This window comes from Tarenaya hassleriana, unplaced genomic scaffold, assembly GCF_000463585.1.
Source record: "Tarenaya hassleriana unplaced genomic scaffold, ASM46358v1 Cleome36, whole genome shotgun sequence".
Classification (NCBI taxonomy): domain Eukaryota; kingdom Viridiplantae; phylum Streptophyta; class Magnoliopsida; order Brassicales; family Cleomaceae; genus Tarenaya; species Tarenaya hassleriana.
In genome coordinates, this window is record NW_010966665.1 from 322,545 (window position 1) to 339,090 (window position 16,546).

Consider the following 16,546-nt stretch of genomic DNA (forward strand, 5'->3'; position numbering starts at 1 on the left):
GCGAAACGAGTGAATCAAATTCGTGCTTCGAACTAAGATGTTAACGTGCAAGATTAAGCAACCAAACAGGGGATGATGAGGCAATGATCAAGAAATTTTAAACGTGCTCAAGGTAGGTAATATATGATAGTGTAAATATATAAACATAATAGTTACTAATGGTATAAGCGTATATTTGTATATGTCTGATTTACAAAAGTTGATAACTATTTCCATGTTCATTGAGAAAACCTCAACAAAATAAGTTTAATAGATTTCTGCATGACATGACACAACCAATAACCAATATTCAAAGGGTTTGAATAGATTGGATTTTCTATTTCTTGATTACATATAATAAAACTATTATATACTCAATGATGAATTTTTCCAAAATGGGTTTCAATAATACATCTACCTTAATATAGCTTCTACATCGTTTCATAATAATAACAATAACAATAATAATATAATTTTCAATTTAATCATAAATTTCTTTATTTATTATAATTTCTATAACTATTGGATATGAATATAAACTCGAGCATTTCTCTCCTTACAAATAAAATAAAATCGATACTTAATCGCGGAGAATAATCTTCAGTTCAATTATTTTTCAGTAGATGATTATATATATAGATATATACATAACAAATAGTATTTGATGTTATGGACTTAAAAGCCCTCATTAACCGGACCAATATTACGTTCTCAATGTGCATCCTTGTGGGGCCCAGGGGATCATACCGAAATTGGTAAACCTGGTTGAACCAGCAATGTACCGACTGGTTATTTGGTAGGCGTACCTCAAAACGTTTGGAAAACGCCGTCTCCATGGTTAGGGCTTCTCCTCTTTAGCGGTTGAAATTACTATTATTGTTGACATTAATTATATGTGTCTGCATAGAAATAGCACTATCCTACATCCTATGTCTCTGCATCTCCAACACGAGAACCAATGACTACAGAATGTAGTGATTCTGAGATATTTACATTATAAGGCTAAAAACTGGAAATTTTGGTAAAATAAACTAAAAAAATAATTTAAATAATCAAAATAACACAGTGTATTTTTTTTTTTTCAAAGAACCTTTTCTAATTTTAAAATCTTTGTTATGTTTTAAGTTTTTTATATACAAAGACACACAAATCTTCTATTTTCAGCAAATTTACATTGTGCTCAATAAATTTTCTATTTTCGATCTTTATATAACTCTACAAAAATGTCATGTTTGAAAAAGAAATGATTATATGAGATGAAATTCAAAATCACAAGAATTATTCTCTTGTATTTATTGTTTCTAAGTAATTGTTTAAATAATTTCAATGTTTTTCTTCCTCATGCCACCTTCTTCGTTTTCTTTATGACGATGAAATTGCGGAATATTGAAACCATAAAAAAATAATTTATGGAGTTTTATATAAACAGAAAGAATTAGAAGCATATTTTTATATTTAAAATTGGAAGTAGTTTTGTTCACAAAAGTAGATGATTAAAACTATATATATACTACCAGTATATACATATAATAATAGTATGCGTCTATATATATATATATATATATATATATATAAACTATATATAGTACATGATAGAAAAAAGAAGTTCACTTTCTGTTACAAAAAAAAAAAGACAAAAAGGTGAATTAGAATTACAAAAAATCAAATATGCTAAAAATGTATATTCTCTCTCACACACATAGTACGAGACATAGTACTAACATGGGCAACTGGAGAAGGAAACATTGCCCCCATATGTGCCAGCGGAAGTTTAGAAAATAAAAAAGAAAAATTCTAAATTGAATATATATATATATATATATATATACTTACAATTTGATTCTATTTGTTTAAAATTTTGTAATAAATAAAGCACTCTTTTTTTGCAATTAAATTAAGCCGGCTCTTGTCTCAGACTTAGTTCACACAGTTTATACTAGCTGTTCAATGAAAGGTTTCTTTCTCCGTTTTTTTTATGAAATGTCATTTGCTTCTAATTCTAGAGTCATGTATCGATTTCCTTGATTTAAGAAGTTTATGCATGTCAAATTTGTTGGGTTTACAGAGCCACTCTACCTCTTTGGTCGTGAGAGAAGGATCGCAGATATTCCTACCGATCACCCATCTCGCAGCAAGCAGCATGCAGTTATACAGTTCCGGTAGGTTACTGATGAGCAGTTTTGATTTCGAGTGACCATTTCATAAGTATAAAATTTCCTGGGAAAAGGATTTAGTTACTCTACTGATCTCAGGCTAGTGGAAAAAGAAGAAGCAGATGGTACGATGTCGAAGCAAGTCAGGTTGTTGTTCCCTTGTGATAACTTGGTAATCCGACGCTCTTTGTTGTTCCCTTATGATAACTTGGTAATCAGACGCTCTTTTCTAATTTTTTCTAATAGCAATTGAGATACGAACTCGTTTTTGGTTACTGTTCAGGCCTTACATAATGGATCTTGGAAGCACCAATAAGACTTACATTAATGTGAGGAATGCATCTGGTATCCGCTTCCTACATTTATTATTCTTGCAGTAACATTACGTTTTTCATTTTTCAGGATAATCCGATTGAATCACAGCGATACTACGAGCTCTTTGAGAAATTTGGTAACAGTAGGTAAGCTACTAAACTTGGAGTTTTGATTTTTCCTTCCTTTAAGATCATGAAAATCTCATAGTTCTACGCAGTTTTCTCATTTTGTTGCAAAGATTTATCATGTTGCGTCATGCTCATTGCGTCTAGCAGAGTTCTTCTAGTAAGTAGTAAATAGTTGGACTTGCAAAACTATGTTCAGCTCGTCAAGAATTTACTCGCCTCAATCATCGCGTGGGTGTTCTATCCTATGCCTGGGTTGAGCATTGCAAGTTCTTGACATATATATGTCTTCGTAGCAAGTTTTCAAATGAAGACACGTACAAAATGTAATATTTGGGAAATATTTTTTAAAATAAAAAATGATTCACATTAAAGAAACTCAAATTGCTTCAATTAATTCACATAATACATGGACAAAATGGAATCTGCATAGAAAATTCGATAAAATAACCTAAAAATAACACATTATATATATGATATTCTAAAAATAATCAGAATTTAAGTTTTGAAACCAAATAATAATTTTACTTTTTTAATGGAAATATTCTTCGGTTAACTACATTTTCCTTCCCTTAGGGTGACAAGATGTTTAGTACCAGGAACCAAAGTTTTCTCCTTGACGCTCGTTTGTCACCGATTAATGGAACCCTGATGAATTTTTTGCCGTGTGCAGGTGCTCGTGGTTCAGGAGACTGGTGGCCATTTCAGAGGGACGAATGTGTGGAAGTTACCTACTGGCGTTGTTAACCAGGTGAGTCACATATGTGTGGGAGCATTTACAATTGGGAAGAAATATCTGAATATATAAAAGATTAACTGACCCGAAATTTCATCTCTGGGTTCTTGTTTTAGACATGGGAAAACACAACTGGTCTGTGCGTTCAAGCAGGTTTCTGTTTTCCTTCTTTTGAACTTTCATTTCTGATTCTTAATTTAGTTTATATCTATCTTATGTTTTTTCCTATATATATGAGATTTTATTCTTTTAATTTTTCGGCTTAATATTTTCACAGACGACAGATGGAACCGGAGGAAAAAAGAAGAAGCAAGAAAGTGGAAAAGACAAGGCACGTTTCTTCTCTTCTCTAGTGTCTAGATAAAACAATTTCTCATATGTTACCCATATTTGTCATGTGGTTCAGGAGAAGGACGCCCAAAAACCGGCAAAGGAAGGAGGCAATCCCAACCCACAAGGCCATTCTTCGGTATATCTTAGTTTGTTTAAAAAAAAAAAATACGTACATAAAGTTTTTTTAATTGTTACGTAATCGATTGGATGACATTTATTTTTTTTGTTAATTATTTTAATTAGGGTAAAGACAAAGGACAAGGAGGGACGGGGTCTGGCGACGACGACGACGAGGAGGAGGTATACTACACAGTTTTTACATTTTTTTTTATATCAGTTATGTCTTACACTTGTTTTTTCTCTATCAGAAATGGGATTGGAGGAGTCACTATGGAATTGTTGGCGACATAATCGATCAAGGCGAGGAAGGTCAGCATGACAATTTCTTTTCTATTTTTTTTAAATGAGAAAAAAGATAAATGTAAATATAGTAAAGACCTGCATGAACCATATTTGTCTAATTAACTTCTATTGTCTTTTTAGATTTTGGATTGTTCGTAATTATTTTTATACGGACATCACAGTTTTATTTTGTATTTTATAGCGGTATGCTGGGCGTTCGCAATAGTGAGGGTCGTAGAAGCGCTTTATAACATAGGCCAAACCCTCTATCTGCGGAAGTATTTCTCGATTCAACATCTGGTGAATGAGGTACCGTATGAAAAAACCGGAATTTTGAATTGCAAGAGGGCTTTTGATCATGTTATCAAACATGGTTTGATTCAAGAAGAGAAATGCAAATTCGTCGGCAAAAAATTCGTCTGCAAACACAACACGAATGTAAGTAATTTTAATATTTCAAATTATTATTTAGATCTAATTTAATATACAAATTATGAATAACAACTAATGACGTGTCTCCCTTTTGTAGTTTAATCGAACCACGGTTGATAACTTTGTTACGGTGCACAATGTTGATGACACCGAGCTTCTTCTACTAGTAAGAAGACAGCCAATTGTCGGTATTTTAGACCTCACGGATGAACTCCAAGATTATACTACTGTGAGTATATATATATACATTTTCAAAAATAGATTTCTTTTTCTCCTTTTCTAACTATTTGAATATATTAGGGATTGTATCGAGGATCTGGAAGCACCCCAAACCGTGGCACTCATGCTGTAGTTATCGTGGGGTTCGGCGTCGAAAATGGCCAAGCGTATTGGCTTGTCGCATGCTCGTGGGGAAAACAGTGGGGAAATCAAGGATTTGGCCGGATTGCTCGCCGGACGGTACAAGGACAACGCTCAGTGTTCAAATCGTTTCATTTCCCAGAAAAGAAAGACTACCCAAAGGAGTGATAACTAGTTAGAAGATGAGAGAGTTGTTTCGGTAACAACCATATGATTCTAGATACATACTTGGTATTATTTTGGGTTGTTACTCGTTTTTTTGGTACTTTGGATACAAACTTACTCTGCTTCTAAAGTGCAGTCCAGTTTCTTTGGCAATTTTTTTCTTCCTTTGGTGATATATTTCTTTACCTACTGATTATATTCTCATATAGTTGATACAAGTATATTAAATACATATTTTGATATGAATTTGGAATCTTTTTATATCGTCTATTGTAATATAACCAGTCGAATGTCTCAGCATATACATACATGGCAATGGCGCAATAGCTCAGTCTGTTTGTGGTTGATTCTAACAGAATCCGTTTGGGCAATTTGTTACATTTCTGTTACTCTAATTTCCCTGTAAATTCCCGTTTACATTTTCATTTCAAATGTTTGTTGTATTTGGAATTTCTTAGTTCATTTAGCTTGTATAAAAGGATGTGTACAGGAACATTTTTTAATAAGAGAATAGAAAATCTTTTCTAAAAGTTCTCGGTATTCGCATTCATTTTTTCCTCTGTTCTCTTATTAAAAAATGTTCCTGTACACATCCTTTTATACAAGCTAAATGAACTAAGAAATTCCAAATACAACAAACATTTGAAATGAAAATGTAAACGGGAATTTACAGGGAAATTAGAGTAACAGAAATGTAACAAATTGCCCAAACGGATTCTGTTAGAACCAACCACAAACAGACTGAGCTATTGCGCCATTGCCATGTATGTATATGCTGATAACATCAAACAAAACATAAACCATTCATATTCAACGATCAATAAAGGAGTATTCAATTTTGCTTGTGGATCATCCTGCCATTAGAATGACACAACGAGAAGTGCTGATTGTAGACGACTGAGTATCGGCCTAAGGCCCAATAAGAACATCTTGTTCCTGGTGTTGATCGGGTCGGACCGATTAAACCGGTCGGCTTTAAACTCTTAACGATTGTTGACGTGTCATCCCATATCATTCTACGATGAATGGAAATATTTCATGCCATTAAGTTCAGTTGGATAATTTGTTATTGATTTAACGAGTTCATATATTTTATTGGCATAACAATACAGCACATAATGTGTTTATTTGTCAAATTATTAGTTTACGTATCTATTCGATATATTTTGAAAGATTTGGATATTTTAGAATAAATTTATCAAATTAAAAGTATATGAATTACTTTTTTCACTGTTATACAAATTCAGGAATATTAATGAGTTTTATTCCACCGTTATGTGGTACTTTTGTTACTTTTGTATGTGATGTCATAAGGTCATTCATAGGATGAAATTGATTTATTCATTTGAGGATAGAAGAAGTTCTTCAAAGTGGAGTGCATGATCAAGTTGGATAAAAAAACTGATTAATGGTTATAAATTGTTATTATTGGATAGATTTAAGAAGTAAATGTTTTATGAATTTTGCATAAAATTTGGATATCAATATATTTTGAATGAATTTGAATATATATATATATATATATAAGTGTTCTTGAATATTTGATTAAAAAATAATTAAAAATATTTGGATTCATGTATTTGTAATTAGCCGAATATTATCTCGCAAATATCCGAGTTCAATTACTCAATACCACGCGATGAGATATACAATTTCAGATGGATAGGGGTGGATATTTTAATTTTCTGTTCGGTATATTTTGATTTGGCTTATTCAACTTTAAAAAATCTATCTATATTTTATTTTTATATTAGATTAGATTTTATTTTATTTCATATAATGATTTTTTATGATAAAGATAGGAAAAATCCCAAAAATAAAAAACACCGAAATTTTCAATGTAAAAAAAAACTGAAATTTTTTTAAGAGTAAAAAACATTAAATTATTTAAAATTTTCAAAAATAATATCTAAACTATTTAAGAGTGCAATGTTAAACAATTCGAACTGATGTGGCTGATTACGAATGTGTCAACGTGACATGCGAAACTTTTTTCTGTAATGCCACGTCAAAAAAAATTAAAAACCAAACTTTGGTTTAGAGTTAACCGAAAATTCAAACCGGTTTATTAAATTTGATTTTCTTTTTGTTTTGTTTATTACAAACGGAGTCATCATAAATGTAAACCGGAGACAGAACTTTATTTAGGTTGAAACCCTAGAAATTAAAGATTAGGAGTAGGTGGACTAATTAAACAAAACCCAGGGAGAAATGAACAACTCAGAAACCCAGGAAGAACCAATCCGCAAAGATATGAACTTGTCAAGCAAACAACAAGCTCGATGCAGACAGAAGAAGAAATTCAATGAAACCAAAAGCGAGAGAAACACCTAACAGCAAAAACGTCAGATCCCAAAACCAGATTAAATAGAAACTGATGCGGTAAGGCGTCTGGAGAGCAGTTTTCAGACAATTCTCAAGTATCTTTCATAATATATATATATATAACATATCATATCCAACATTATAATCCCACATAAGGTTATGCCAATTAACAACCACCCGTCATGTCATGGAGCGGGAGCGGGAGCGGGAGGATCCACTTTGGCACAAGTCATCTCTGCATCACCATCTTCAAACAAAACATTAGGCAACAAGACAGAACACTTCTATTCTAACACCACATGGGACGGAGAATACTACTCCATACCTTCATCCGATGGCCGTGGTCTGAAAATCGTAACATCGATCAAAGCTGCAAACTTGCGCACCTTTGTCTGATAGAGTTTGGGCTCGGGATCCGGAGACAGCAGATCTCTAGCTCGGAATGTTATGAAGAACACGTAGCCTGCGGCACACAAGAAATTAGCCATGACAGGCCCCACGTACACCAGATTCGTTTTCGGTTCCGACTCCTTGTTGTGCTTGTCGATGGCATAGCGCGTCAAATATTCAATCAGCTCGTCATTGCTCATCTTGGTCACCAGACGGCTTGTGCACCACGAAACAGATTGGGAAATAAACATGAAATCGAACTCATCCCAGTTAATCTCGAAACCCTAAACACAAGACCAAAGGAAAACATGGTTTAAGTGGCCATACAACATTGTTCATCCCATTTAACAGATAAACACTGCACGAAATTAATCCGTTGAACAACTAAATTTCAACCAAACGGTATCCGTCCCATTTTGGGATTAATCGAGAATCCTCCACATCTAAGACGAAATTCATCCATACGTTGCGACATATATATATAAACACAAGGTTCCACGCATAATTTTTAAAAATATCACCTGAGACCGATGAAAAAGGTATCTAAAACGCTGGAATTGGGGCTCGTACTCTTCCTCTGCCTCTGGCAAAAGGTCGTTGCGGAATATTCTGTTTCCGAACATGTGGTATTTCGTTGTGCAAGAGAATGAGTATTCCGAGATTTCGCTTTCGGGTATGTCTTCGTCGTCCACCGTCCGAACCGTCGGCGGCGCCGGCGGAGGCAGAGGAGGCGGCAGGAACTCATCGGCCCCAGAATCCATCTCCGATTCCAAGTTGTCGCAGTCTTCGCCATCCACTTTCCGAATCTTCTTCGGCGGTGGGATCACCTCGAGCTCCGTCGCGGACATTATCTTCTCCGCCATTGTGAAACCTAATTAGGTTTTCGTCCCTTTGTTCTTCTTTTTATCGTCCTCGGGCGAACGAGAAAGGGCAGCCTTTAATTTGATCCAAACCCGTTAACATTTATCAATTTAACTTGTACTTTTTTATTATCACATTAAGGCCCAAGGCCCAATACAATACCCTCGCTGTCCTCATGAAATCTTCATTAATTTATTTTTTAAATTAAAGGGAGTGATTAAGGGCAAAAGAGTACATAATAATTGCAAATTCCTTATAGATACAAACTTTCCGGAATCCAGATCTCAAGAACCGATGATTTTGATCTTCAAATAAGACTTTACAGATACAACATCAAATATTAGATTTTACCTGGAATGTAAGAAAGTCGGTTTTAGTATAATTTAAAATCTAAAAAATTATTTTGAAAACTAGAACTTAAAGTTCAGCTATATACAGACACGATTCGATTGAACTGTAGAGTTAAAGGGGACAGTTTCATGTATAAGCCATATATATTCATAAAAAAAAAATTATGTACATCTTCCTTAAGATGTTATGCTTTTTCTTCTTCAAGTTATACTTCGTTTGCGGAAGATTCAAGATGTTTTTAAAGCTATATCTCCTTCGTTTTCGCTCTAGCACGTGTGTAGTGAGATTTTTTAAGTTCTAGACTTCAACATTTCGAACTATTATCATAACTCCATGTTTCAAGTTATCTTCTTACCTATACCATTTAATGTCCTATGATGTTAACTAAGAAAAATGAATTAGTTTTAACTCGTTTGAAACCAAAGAACAATCAACCGAAAATATGCATATCTAAGATCCTTTACAAATTGTCATGTTTGTTCATTTTGGTTCAAGAAATACTTTTAAAACAAATTGAGTTCTAATTCATGGAAAAGAGAAGAAAATATTTAGAACTCATTTATAAACAAAGAACAAAAGGACTGGAACCAAGAAAATGAGCCACTTACGCCTTATGACTTTCAGACTATTTTACTATCCATATATATGTTGTAACACAATTTTAGCAATGAACATTAAATTAAAAATTAAATATAAACGGTTATGAAGTCATTTTGAAGTCGAGAAATCATCCCATAGTTATTAAAATCTCATGCCCTTTTTAACTAATATTGTAGGTTTGGTTAATAATGGGATTATGATCATATTTAGGTTGTCATCCGAGTAACTAGAAGAAAATAAATCAACACCAAAAGAGTATCACATTTTAACAAGGTGAGTGGGTTTGGATGTGATTCGAGAGTTTTATTTTTATTGATTTCGGAATTTGAGTATTGTATGGAAATTTTTCGATTGATTCGAATTAAATTCTCAAATTTAACTATCATTACTTCATGATAGAACATAACGTTCCGGTATATTATTTATAATGTGGTCATATATGAAATCGATTTTTGTTGTGATTATAAATTTGTAAGATAAATTTAAAATACAATAAAAAAATAGATATAATAATGAATAGATAAATAAATAAATGAATAAATAAATAAATAAAATTCAAATTATTATTGAAAACCAAAATAAGAATAAATAACAATAATAGAAATACTATAATTGGTAAATATATGGGATTTAAAATTTAAATTAAAAATGGTAGAATTGCATGGCGTTAGAAATATACTAGATGGATCCGGATATTATGAAACGTATGATTGTAGTCGGGTAAGCTAATAAATAATAAAATGGTGATTGCATTTACTGAAGTCTCCGCTGTATGATAATTGATTCGTATCGATTATCATACCGCAGTGACGTGCTTGCAGGGGCGGACGCAAGACAAGAGGAATGGGGGCACGTGCCCCCAGTCATTTCATAAAAACATGTCAAGTTTCTTTATAAAATTTATAAAATTTTAAATATATTTGCTAAATGCCCCCATATAGAATATTAAAATTAGATTGTGCCCCCTTCTAAATATTTCTCTACATCCGCCCATGCGTGCTTGTGATTGTGGTGATCTTCGATTGCACCATCGTTCCCTGACAAACGGTTATGGCATCATGTGACTCATATATTCGGGTTTGCGTGTGTCACCCGAATGCGTGACGAGGAAGTACGGTTCTTTGACAACCGCGCCAACTTTCCATTGGCCATGGAACGGACTTCAGGTTTGCTTATGTCATCCGTTGATTGACAAATAAACGTGGTACGAATATTAGGGGTGGGCACGGGTCGGGTACCCGGAAATTTGAGGGTACCCGAACCCGAACCCGAACATCTCGGGTTACATGTTTTATTACCCGATCTCATACCCGTAAAATCGAGTACCCGAATTCGAAAATCCGTGAGATAATTTCCGGGTACCCGAGGGTACCCGAACCCGAATATTTGTAATTTTTTCAATTATTATTTTTAAATATATTTATATATACATACACAAAATCATTCAAAATAAATTTAAATTGTATTTATATCTAAAATAACTTTATTTTAAAAAAATACATCAAAGATATATCCCAATAATATCTATATAATCATTAATATTAAATAAAATAACATAAAATCTAATAAAAAATCTAAATTTTAAAACATATTTTTTTATTATCTGGGTACCCGAGGGTATCCGTGAGATAATAACCATTACCCGAACCCGAACCCGAAAATTCGGGTATTCTAATACCAATACCCGATCTCATGTCTCATTCGCTCGGATACCCGAATTTTCGAGTACCCGACCTTCGGGTCGGGGCGGGTACTCGGAATCCGGGGATTTTTGCTTTTGCCCACCCCTAACGGATATACTCTAAAAGATTTGAGTGCGAGTCTGATGAATATTTTCCGAGGCAGATGGTCGGCAAGGGGGAGTTAACATAGAGCTGCTTCGAGCGACAGTCGGCGACATCGAGGATCGATGTATGGAGTGAGTATGGAGATGACCGGTACTGACAACCGTGATATCGATGACCAATGAGGAGTATAAAGATCACTTGAGGTATTCACAAACGATCTTGCTTGGACTGTTGCACCTCGTGTTCGACATATGCATGAATGAGTTGTTGTATTTGGATTCGATGTATTTGTAATTAGCCGAATATTATCTCGCAAATATCCGAGTTCAATTACTCAATACCATGAATATGAGATCACGCGATGAGATATACAATTTGAGATGGATAGGGGTGGATATTTTAATTTTCGGTTCGATATATTTTGATTTGGTTTATTCAGTTTTTAAAAATCTATCTATATTTTATTTTTATATTAGATTTGATTTTATTTCATATAATACTTTTTTTATGACAAAGATAGGAGAAATTCCAAAAATAAAAAACATCGAAAATTTCAATGTAAAAAAAAACTGAAATTTTTTAAAGAGTAAAAAACATTAAACTATTTAAAATTTTCAAAAATAATATCTAAACTATTTAAGAGTGCAATGTTAAACAATTCGAACTGATGTGGCTTACGAATGTGTCAACGTGACATGCGAAACTTTTTTCTGTAATGCTACGTCAAAAAAAAAAAAACCAAACTTTGGTTTAGAGTTAACCGAAAATTTAAACCGGGTTATTAAATTTGATTTTTTTTGTTTATTACAGACGGAGTCATCATAAATGAAAACCGAAGACAGAACTTTATTTAGGTTGAAACCCTAGAAATTAAAGATTAGGAGTAGCTGAACTAATTAAACAAAACCCAGGGAGAAATGAACAACTCAGAAACCCAGGAAGAACCAATCCGCAAAGATATGAACTTGTCAAGCAAACAACAAGCTCGATGCAGAGACAGAATATATATAACATATCATATCTAACGTTATAATCCACACATAAAGTTATGCCAATTAACGCCTGTCATGTCATGTCATGGAGCGGGAGCGGGAGCGGGAGGATCCACTTTGGCACAAGTCATCTCTGCATCACCATCTTCAAACAAAACATTAGGCAACAAGACAGAACACTTCTATTCTAACACCACATGGGACGGAGAATACTACTCCATACCTTCATCCGATGGCCGTGGTCTGAAAATCGTAACATCGATCAAAGCTGCAAACTTGCGCACCTTTGTCTGATAGAGTTTGGGCTCGGGATCCGGAGACAGCACATCTCTCGCTCGGAATGTTATGAAGAACACGTAGCCTGCGGCACACAAGAAATTAGCCATGACAGGCCCCACGTACACCAGATTCGTTTTCTGTTCCGACTCATTGTTGTGCTTGTCGATGGCATAGCGCGTCAAATATTCAATCAGCTCGTCGTTGCTCATCTTGGTCACCAGACGGCTTGTGCACCACGCAACAGATTGAGTACCAAACATGAAATCGAACTCATCCCAGTTAATCTCGAAACCCTAAATACAAGGAAGACATGGTTTAAGTGGCCATACAACATTGTTCGTTCCATTTAACAGATAAACACTATACGAAATTCACGAAATTAATCCGTTAAACAACTCAATTTCAACCAAACGGGATCCATCCCATTTACGGATTAATCCAGAACCCTCCAAATCCAAGACGAAATTCATTCACATATATATATGTAAACACAAGGTTCCACGCATAATATTTAAAAATATTACCTGAGACCGATGATTTAGGTAGCAAAAACGCTGGTATTGGGGCTCATACTCTTCCTCTGCCTCTGGTAAAATGTCGTTGCGGAATATTCGATTTCCGAAGATGTAGTATTTCGTTGTGCAAGAGTGTGAGTATTCCGAGATTTCGCTTTCGGGTATGTCTTCGTCGTTCACCGTCCGAACCGTCGGCGGCGCCGGCGGCGGCGGAGGCGGCGGGAGGAACTCATCGGCCCCCGAATCCATCTCCGATTCCGAGTTGTCGCAGTCTTCTCCATCCACTTTCCGAATCTTCTTCGGCGGTGGGATCACATCGAACTCCGACGCCGACACTATCTTCTCCGCCATTGTCAAACCCTAATTAGGTTTTCGTTGTTTCTCTTTTTCTTCTCCTCGGGCGAACGAGAGATGGGAGTGGCCTTTAATTTTGGTCAAAACTCGTTAAGTTTATCGATTCAACTTATTTCATTATCACGTTAAGGCTCACGGCCCAACCCCCAAGGCCCAATGCCCTATCTTCGGTGTCCTCGAAATCTTCATTAATTTATTTTTAAAATTAGAGGAAATGATTAAGGGCAAAAGAGTAACATTTAAGAGCCGTTCGTTAGGCTCAATAATAAAACATTACGGAAAATGTCAATAATTAAGTGTGGGTGTTTCGGTATTCGATTCGGATTTGTGTCGAAAATGTTTCGGTTCGATTTTTTCAGTTTTATATAAATAATTATCAATCGATTATTATATTATATTAGAAAAATAGAAAAAAGAAACTGAACTTTTTAATTTTGAAAGATTAATACCCAAACTCATGATATTCTCTAATCAATCCTGAACTCGAATATTCGTATCATAATTAAATATGGGAGAATAGCAAAAAATACATCAATTTGGTTAAAATTGATACATACATACATCAATTTGTAAACTTGCCAATTAATACATCACATTGTATTTTTTTGGTAAATTCCTACAAAGACTTTGACGGTAATGTTTGTCGTTAAAAATTGCTAACCTGGATTGTTTTTATCTGTAGATACAGATAGGATTATATTGACACATCAGAACTCGGTTTATCAATTTAAACCGAAATGAATTCATGCGGTTTGGAACATTTTAACCTAACGAAAATGGAACTTATACTTTTACTTCAGCCGTGACATTTCAACACGATCTGAAAAAGTAAAAAATCGAAAGAGGTTGAAATCGCGATTAGGGTTTCACCGTCAGGAGGGCTTCACCGTCGACTTCGTAGGAGGTGTTTCACAATCAATTTCGGTGGGCTTATAAGGACCTTCCATTTCACCGGAGGAAGGTAAGGGTCTGATATCATCTTCGGAGGTGTTTCGAAAGTCCGTTTCACTGTTGATTTCATCGGATTTTGCCGTAGATTTCGTCGGAGGTGCTTCAGAAGTCCATTTCGCCTCGTCGGCCAATGGCTTCTCCGTCCTCATCACCGGAGCCGCTGGCTTCGTCGGCTCTCACTGCTCGGTCGCGTTGAAGAAACGGGGTTTTAACCCTAATAACCCACTTGGGTCGCAGCAATTTCAGGGTACACCACCGAAAAAAAAAAAAAATTTGCGACCTTATTACGACTAATATATAACTAATATACAACTTATTACGACTAATAAACTACTCTTATTTTAGTTGTATATTAGTTATATATTAGTCGTAATAAGGTCGCAAATTTTTTTTTTTTTTCGGTGGTGTGGTGTACACTGAAATTGCTGCGACCCAAGTGGGTTATTTGAGTAATATTCCCTGAAGAAACGCGACGATGGAGTTCTGGGTCTGGACAATTTCAACCCATCACTCAAGCGAGCAAGGCAAAATCACATGGAGAAACACCAGGTGTTCATCGTTGAAGGAGATCTGAACGATTGTCCACTCTTGACCAAGCTCTTCGACGTTGTCCCCTTCACCAATGTCCTCCACATCGCGGCTCAGGCCGGTGTTCGCTACGCCATGAAGAACCCACAGTCCTATGTGAGCTCCAACATCGCTTCATTCGTCAACCTCCTCGAGGTCGCGAAGACGGCGAACCCTCAACCCGCCATTGTCTGGGCTTCTTCGAGCTCCGTCTATGGCCTCAACACAGAGAACCCATTCTCCGAGGAAGGCACCAGAAGCGGCGGGAAGAAGAAGGGACCCGCGCAGCTCCGTGTGTACAACCTCGAAAACTCGTTGCCGGTTCCGGTCGGAAAACTGGTCGGAATCTTGGAAGGGCTGTTGGAGACTACCGACACTTATTTTTATTTTATTTTTCTTGCACGAAAAATTGCCCAGAATACTACGAGTCTACGACGAACTATATTTATATATATATATATATACACATTAAATGGAATATTGCTTATCAATCAATTTAAGTGGAAGAGAAATCGAATATCTAAAAGTATTTTAGATTTTTATTAGATTTTTTATTGTGTTGAAATTGATTTTGTACGTATATGTGCATACATATCCATATGGTTAACAATCAGTTTGGTTATTATTTAAACTGAGTGTTATTTTTGGATTAGTGCATTTCTGACTAGACGTTTACATGACAAAATTCGCATATCCACGTCATCGTTTTCTGACGGAAAAATTTAAACCCGTAACGACGTCAGCGTCGTCTTTTGTAGGAATTTGCCAAAAAAAATACAATGTGATGTATTAATTAGTAAGTTTACAAATTGATGTATATATATATCAATTTTAACCAAATTGATGTATTTTTTTTGCTATTTTCTTTTTAATATGCATATTGATAGGTACGAATATATGTATAATGTTTGTTGTACTAACACTACAAGAAACATTAAAATTTGCGACAGAAAAATCTGTCGCAAATACAAAAGAATATCTGTCGCAATTACAAATTTGCGACAGATTGCGACATAATCATTTCTGTCCGTAAATTGTTGTCGCAAAAGTTTGCCGATCGTTAATCTGTCGCAAAGTTGCGATGGACAAAATCCGAGTTTTGCGACAGAAAAATCTGTCGCAAATATCTTTTTTAATATTTTTTAAAAAATAAAAAAATCTACGTTTACTACGGATTTGCGACAGAAAAATCCGTCGCAAATATTTTTTTTTAAATTTAAAAAAAATATAAAAAATATATTATACATATACACACATATACGTATATTCACATACACATATACACATAAATTTATATATATATAGACATACATATATACATTTACATATAGACATATATATACATACACATATACACATACATAAACACACATTCATACACATATATACACACATAAATTTACATACACATACATATATTACACATATGCACATAATTATACATATACACATAAATTTATATACATATATATACATACACATATATTCATATACATACATTTATATACACACATATATACATATACACACACATACATAAACACACATTCATACACAAAATTTACATACACATA

General features: G+C 34.6%; 3 protein-coding genes across 5 annotated transcripts; 1 reads left to right on the top strand and 2 right to left on the bottom strand.

Moving 5' to 3' along the window:
- The first annotated feature begins 2,702 nt into the window (after positions 1–2,702).
- On the top strand, positions 2,703–5,003 carry LOC104822513 (macrodontain-1-like). The gene is made up of 9 exons (XM_010553764.1): positions 2,703–2,732; positions 3,246–3,323; positions 3,586–3,639; positions 3,715–3,777; positions 3,885–3,941; positions 4,010–4,070; positions 4,246–4,481; positions 4,573–4,704; positions 4,776–5,003. Exons 1-9 carry the CDS (start codon positions 2,703–2,705, stop codon positions 5,001–5,003), a joined length of 939 nt encoding a protein of 312 aa, XP_010552066.1.
- A 2,115-nt stretch (positions 5,004–7,118) lies between these two features.
- On the bottom strand, positions 7,119–8,646 carry LOC104822258. 2 transcript variants are annotated; one of them, XM_010553407.2, is made up of 3 exons: positions 8,237–8,646; positions 7,651–7,999; positions 7,119–7,572 (listed from the first exon to the last, which is right to left on the bottom strand). In XM_010553407.2, the coding sequence occupies exons 1-3, from the start codon at positions 8,576–8,578 to the stop codon at positions 7,511–7,513; spliced, it is 753 nt and encodes a 250-aa protein (XP_010551709.1). In that variant the 5' UTR covers positions 8,579–8,646; the 3' UTR covers positions 7,119–7,510. The 2 variants fall into 2 exon arrangements, with proteins under 2 accessions (XP_010551709.1, XP_010551710.1); XM_010553408.2 differs by having other exon boundaries at positions 7,119–7,560; positions 8,237–8,640.
- Positions 8,647–12,210: 3,564 nt separating this feature from the next.
- LOC104822259 lies at positions 12,211–13,531 on the bottom strand. 2 transcript variants are annotated; one of them, XM_010553409.2, is made up of 3 exons: positions 13,110–13,531; positions 12,530–12,878; positions 12,211–12,451 (listed from the first exon to the last, which is right to left on the bottom strand). In XM_010553409.2, the coding sequence occupies exons 1-3, from the start codon at positions 13,449–13,451 to the stop codon at positions 12,390–12,392; spliced, it is 753 nt and encodes a 250-aa protein (XP_010551711.1). In that variant the 5' UTR covers positions 13,452–13,531; the 3' UTR covers positions 12,211–12,389. The 2 variants fall into 2 exon arrangements, with proteins under 2 accessions (XP_010551711.1, XP_010551712.1); XM_010553410.1 differs by having other exon boundaries at positions 12,211–12,439; positions 13,110–13,529.
- Positions 13,532–16,546: the final 3,015 nt, after the last annotated feature.

Excerpts from the sequence above, each read along its gene's own strand:
- LOC104822513 (XM_010553764.1), top strand. The coding sequence starts at position 2,703 with ATGCTCATTGCGTCTAGCAGAGTTCTTCTA. Across the intron at positions 2,733-3,245 it reads CGTCTAGCAGAGTTCTTCTA|GTGCTCGTGGTTCAGGAGAC; the intron begins GTAAGTAGTAAA and ends TGCCGTGTGCAG. Across the intron at positions 3,942-4,009 it reads ACGACGACGACGAGGAGGAG|AAATGGGATTGGAGGAGTCA; the intron begins GTATACTACACA and ends TTTCTCTATCAG.
- LOC104822258 (XM_010553407.2), bottom strand. The coding sequence starts at position 8,578 with ATGGCGGAGAAGATAATGTCCGCGACGGAGCTCGAGGTGATCCCACCG. Across the intron at positions 8,000-8,236 it reads ACCTTTTTCATCGGTCTCAG|GGTTTCGAGATTAACTGGGA; the intron begins GTGATATTTTTA and ends TCTTGTGTTTAG. Across the intron at positions 7,573-7,650 it reads ACCACGGCCATCGGATGAAG|ATGGTGATGCAGAGATGACT; the intron begins GTATGGAGTAGT and ends TTTTGTTTGAAG.
- LOC104822259 (XM_010553409.2), bottom strand. The coding sequence starts at position 13,451 with ATGGCGGAGAAGATAGTGTCGGCGTCGGAGTTCGATGTGATCCCACCG. Across the intron at positions 12,879-13,109 it reads ACCTAAATCATCGGTCTCAG|GGTTTCGAGATTAACTGGGA; the intron begins GTAATATTTTTA and ends CCTTGTATTTAG. Across the intron at positions 12,452-12,529 it reads ACCACGGCCATCGGATGAAG|ATGGTGATGCAGAGATGACT; the intron begins GTATGGAGTAGT and ends TTTTGTTTGAAG.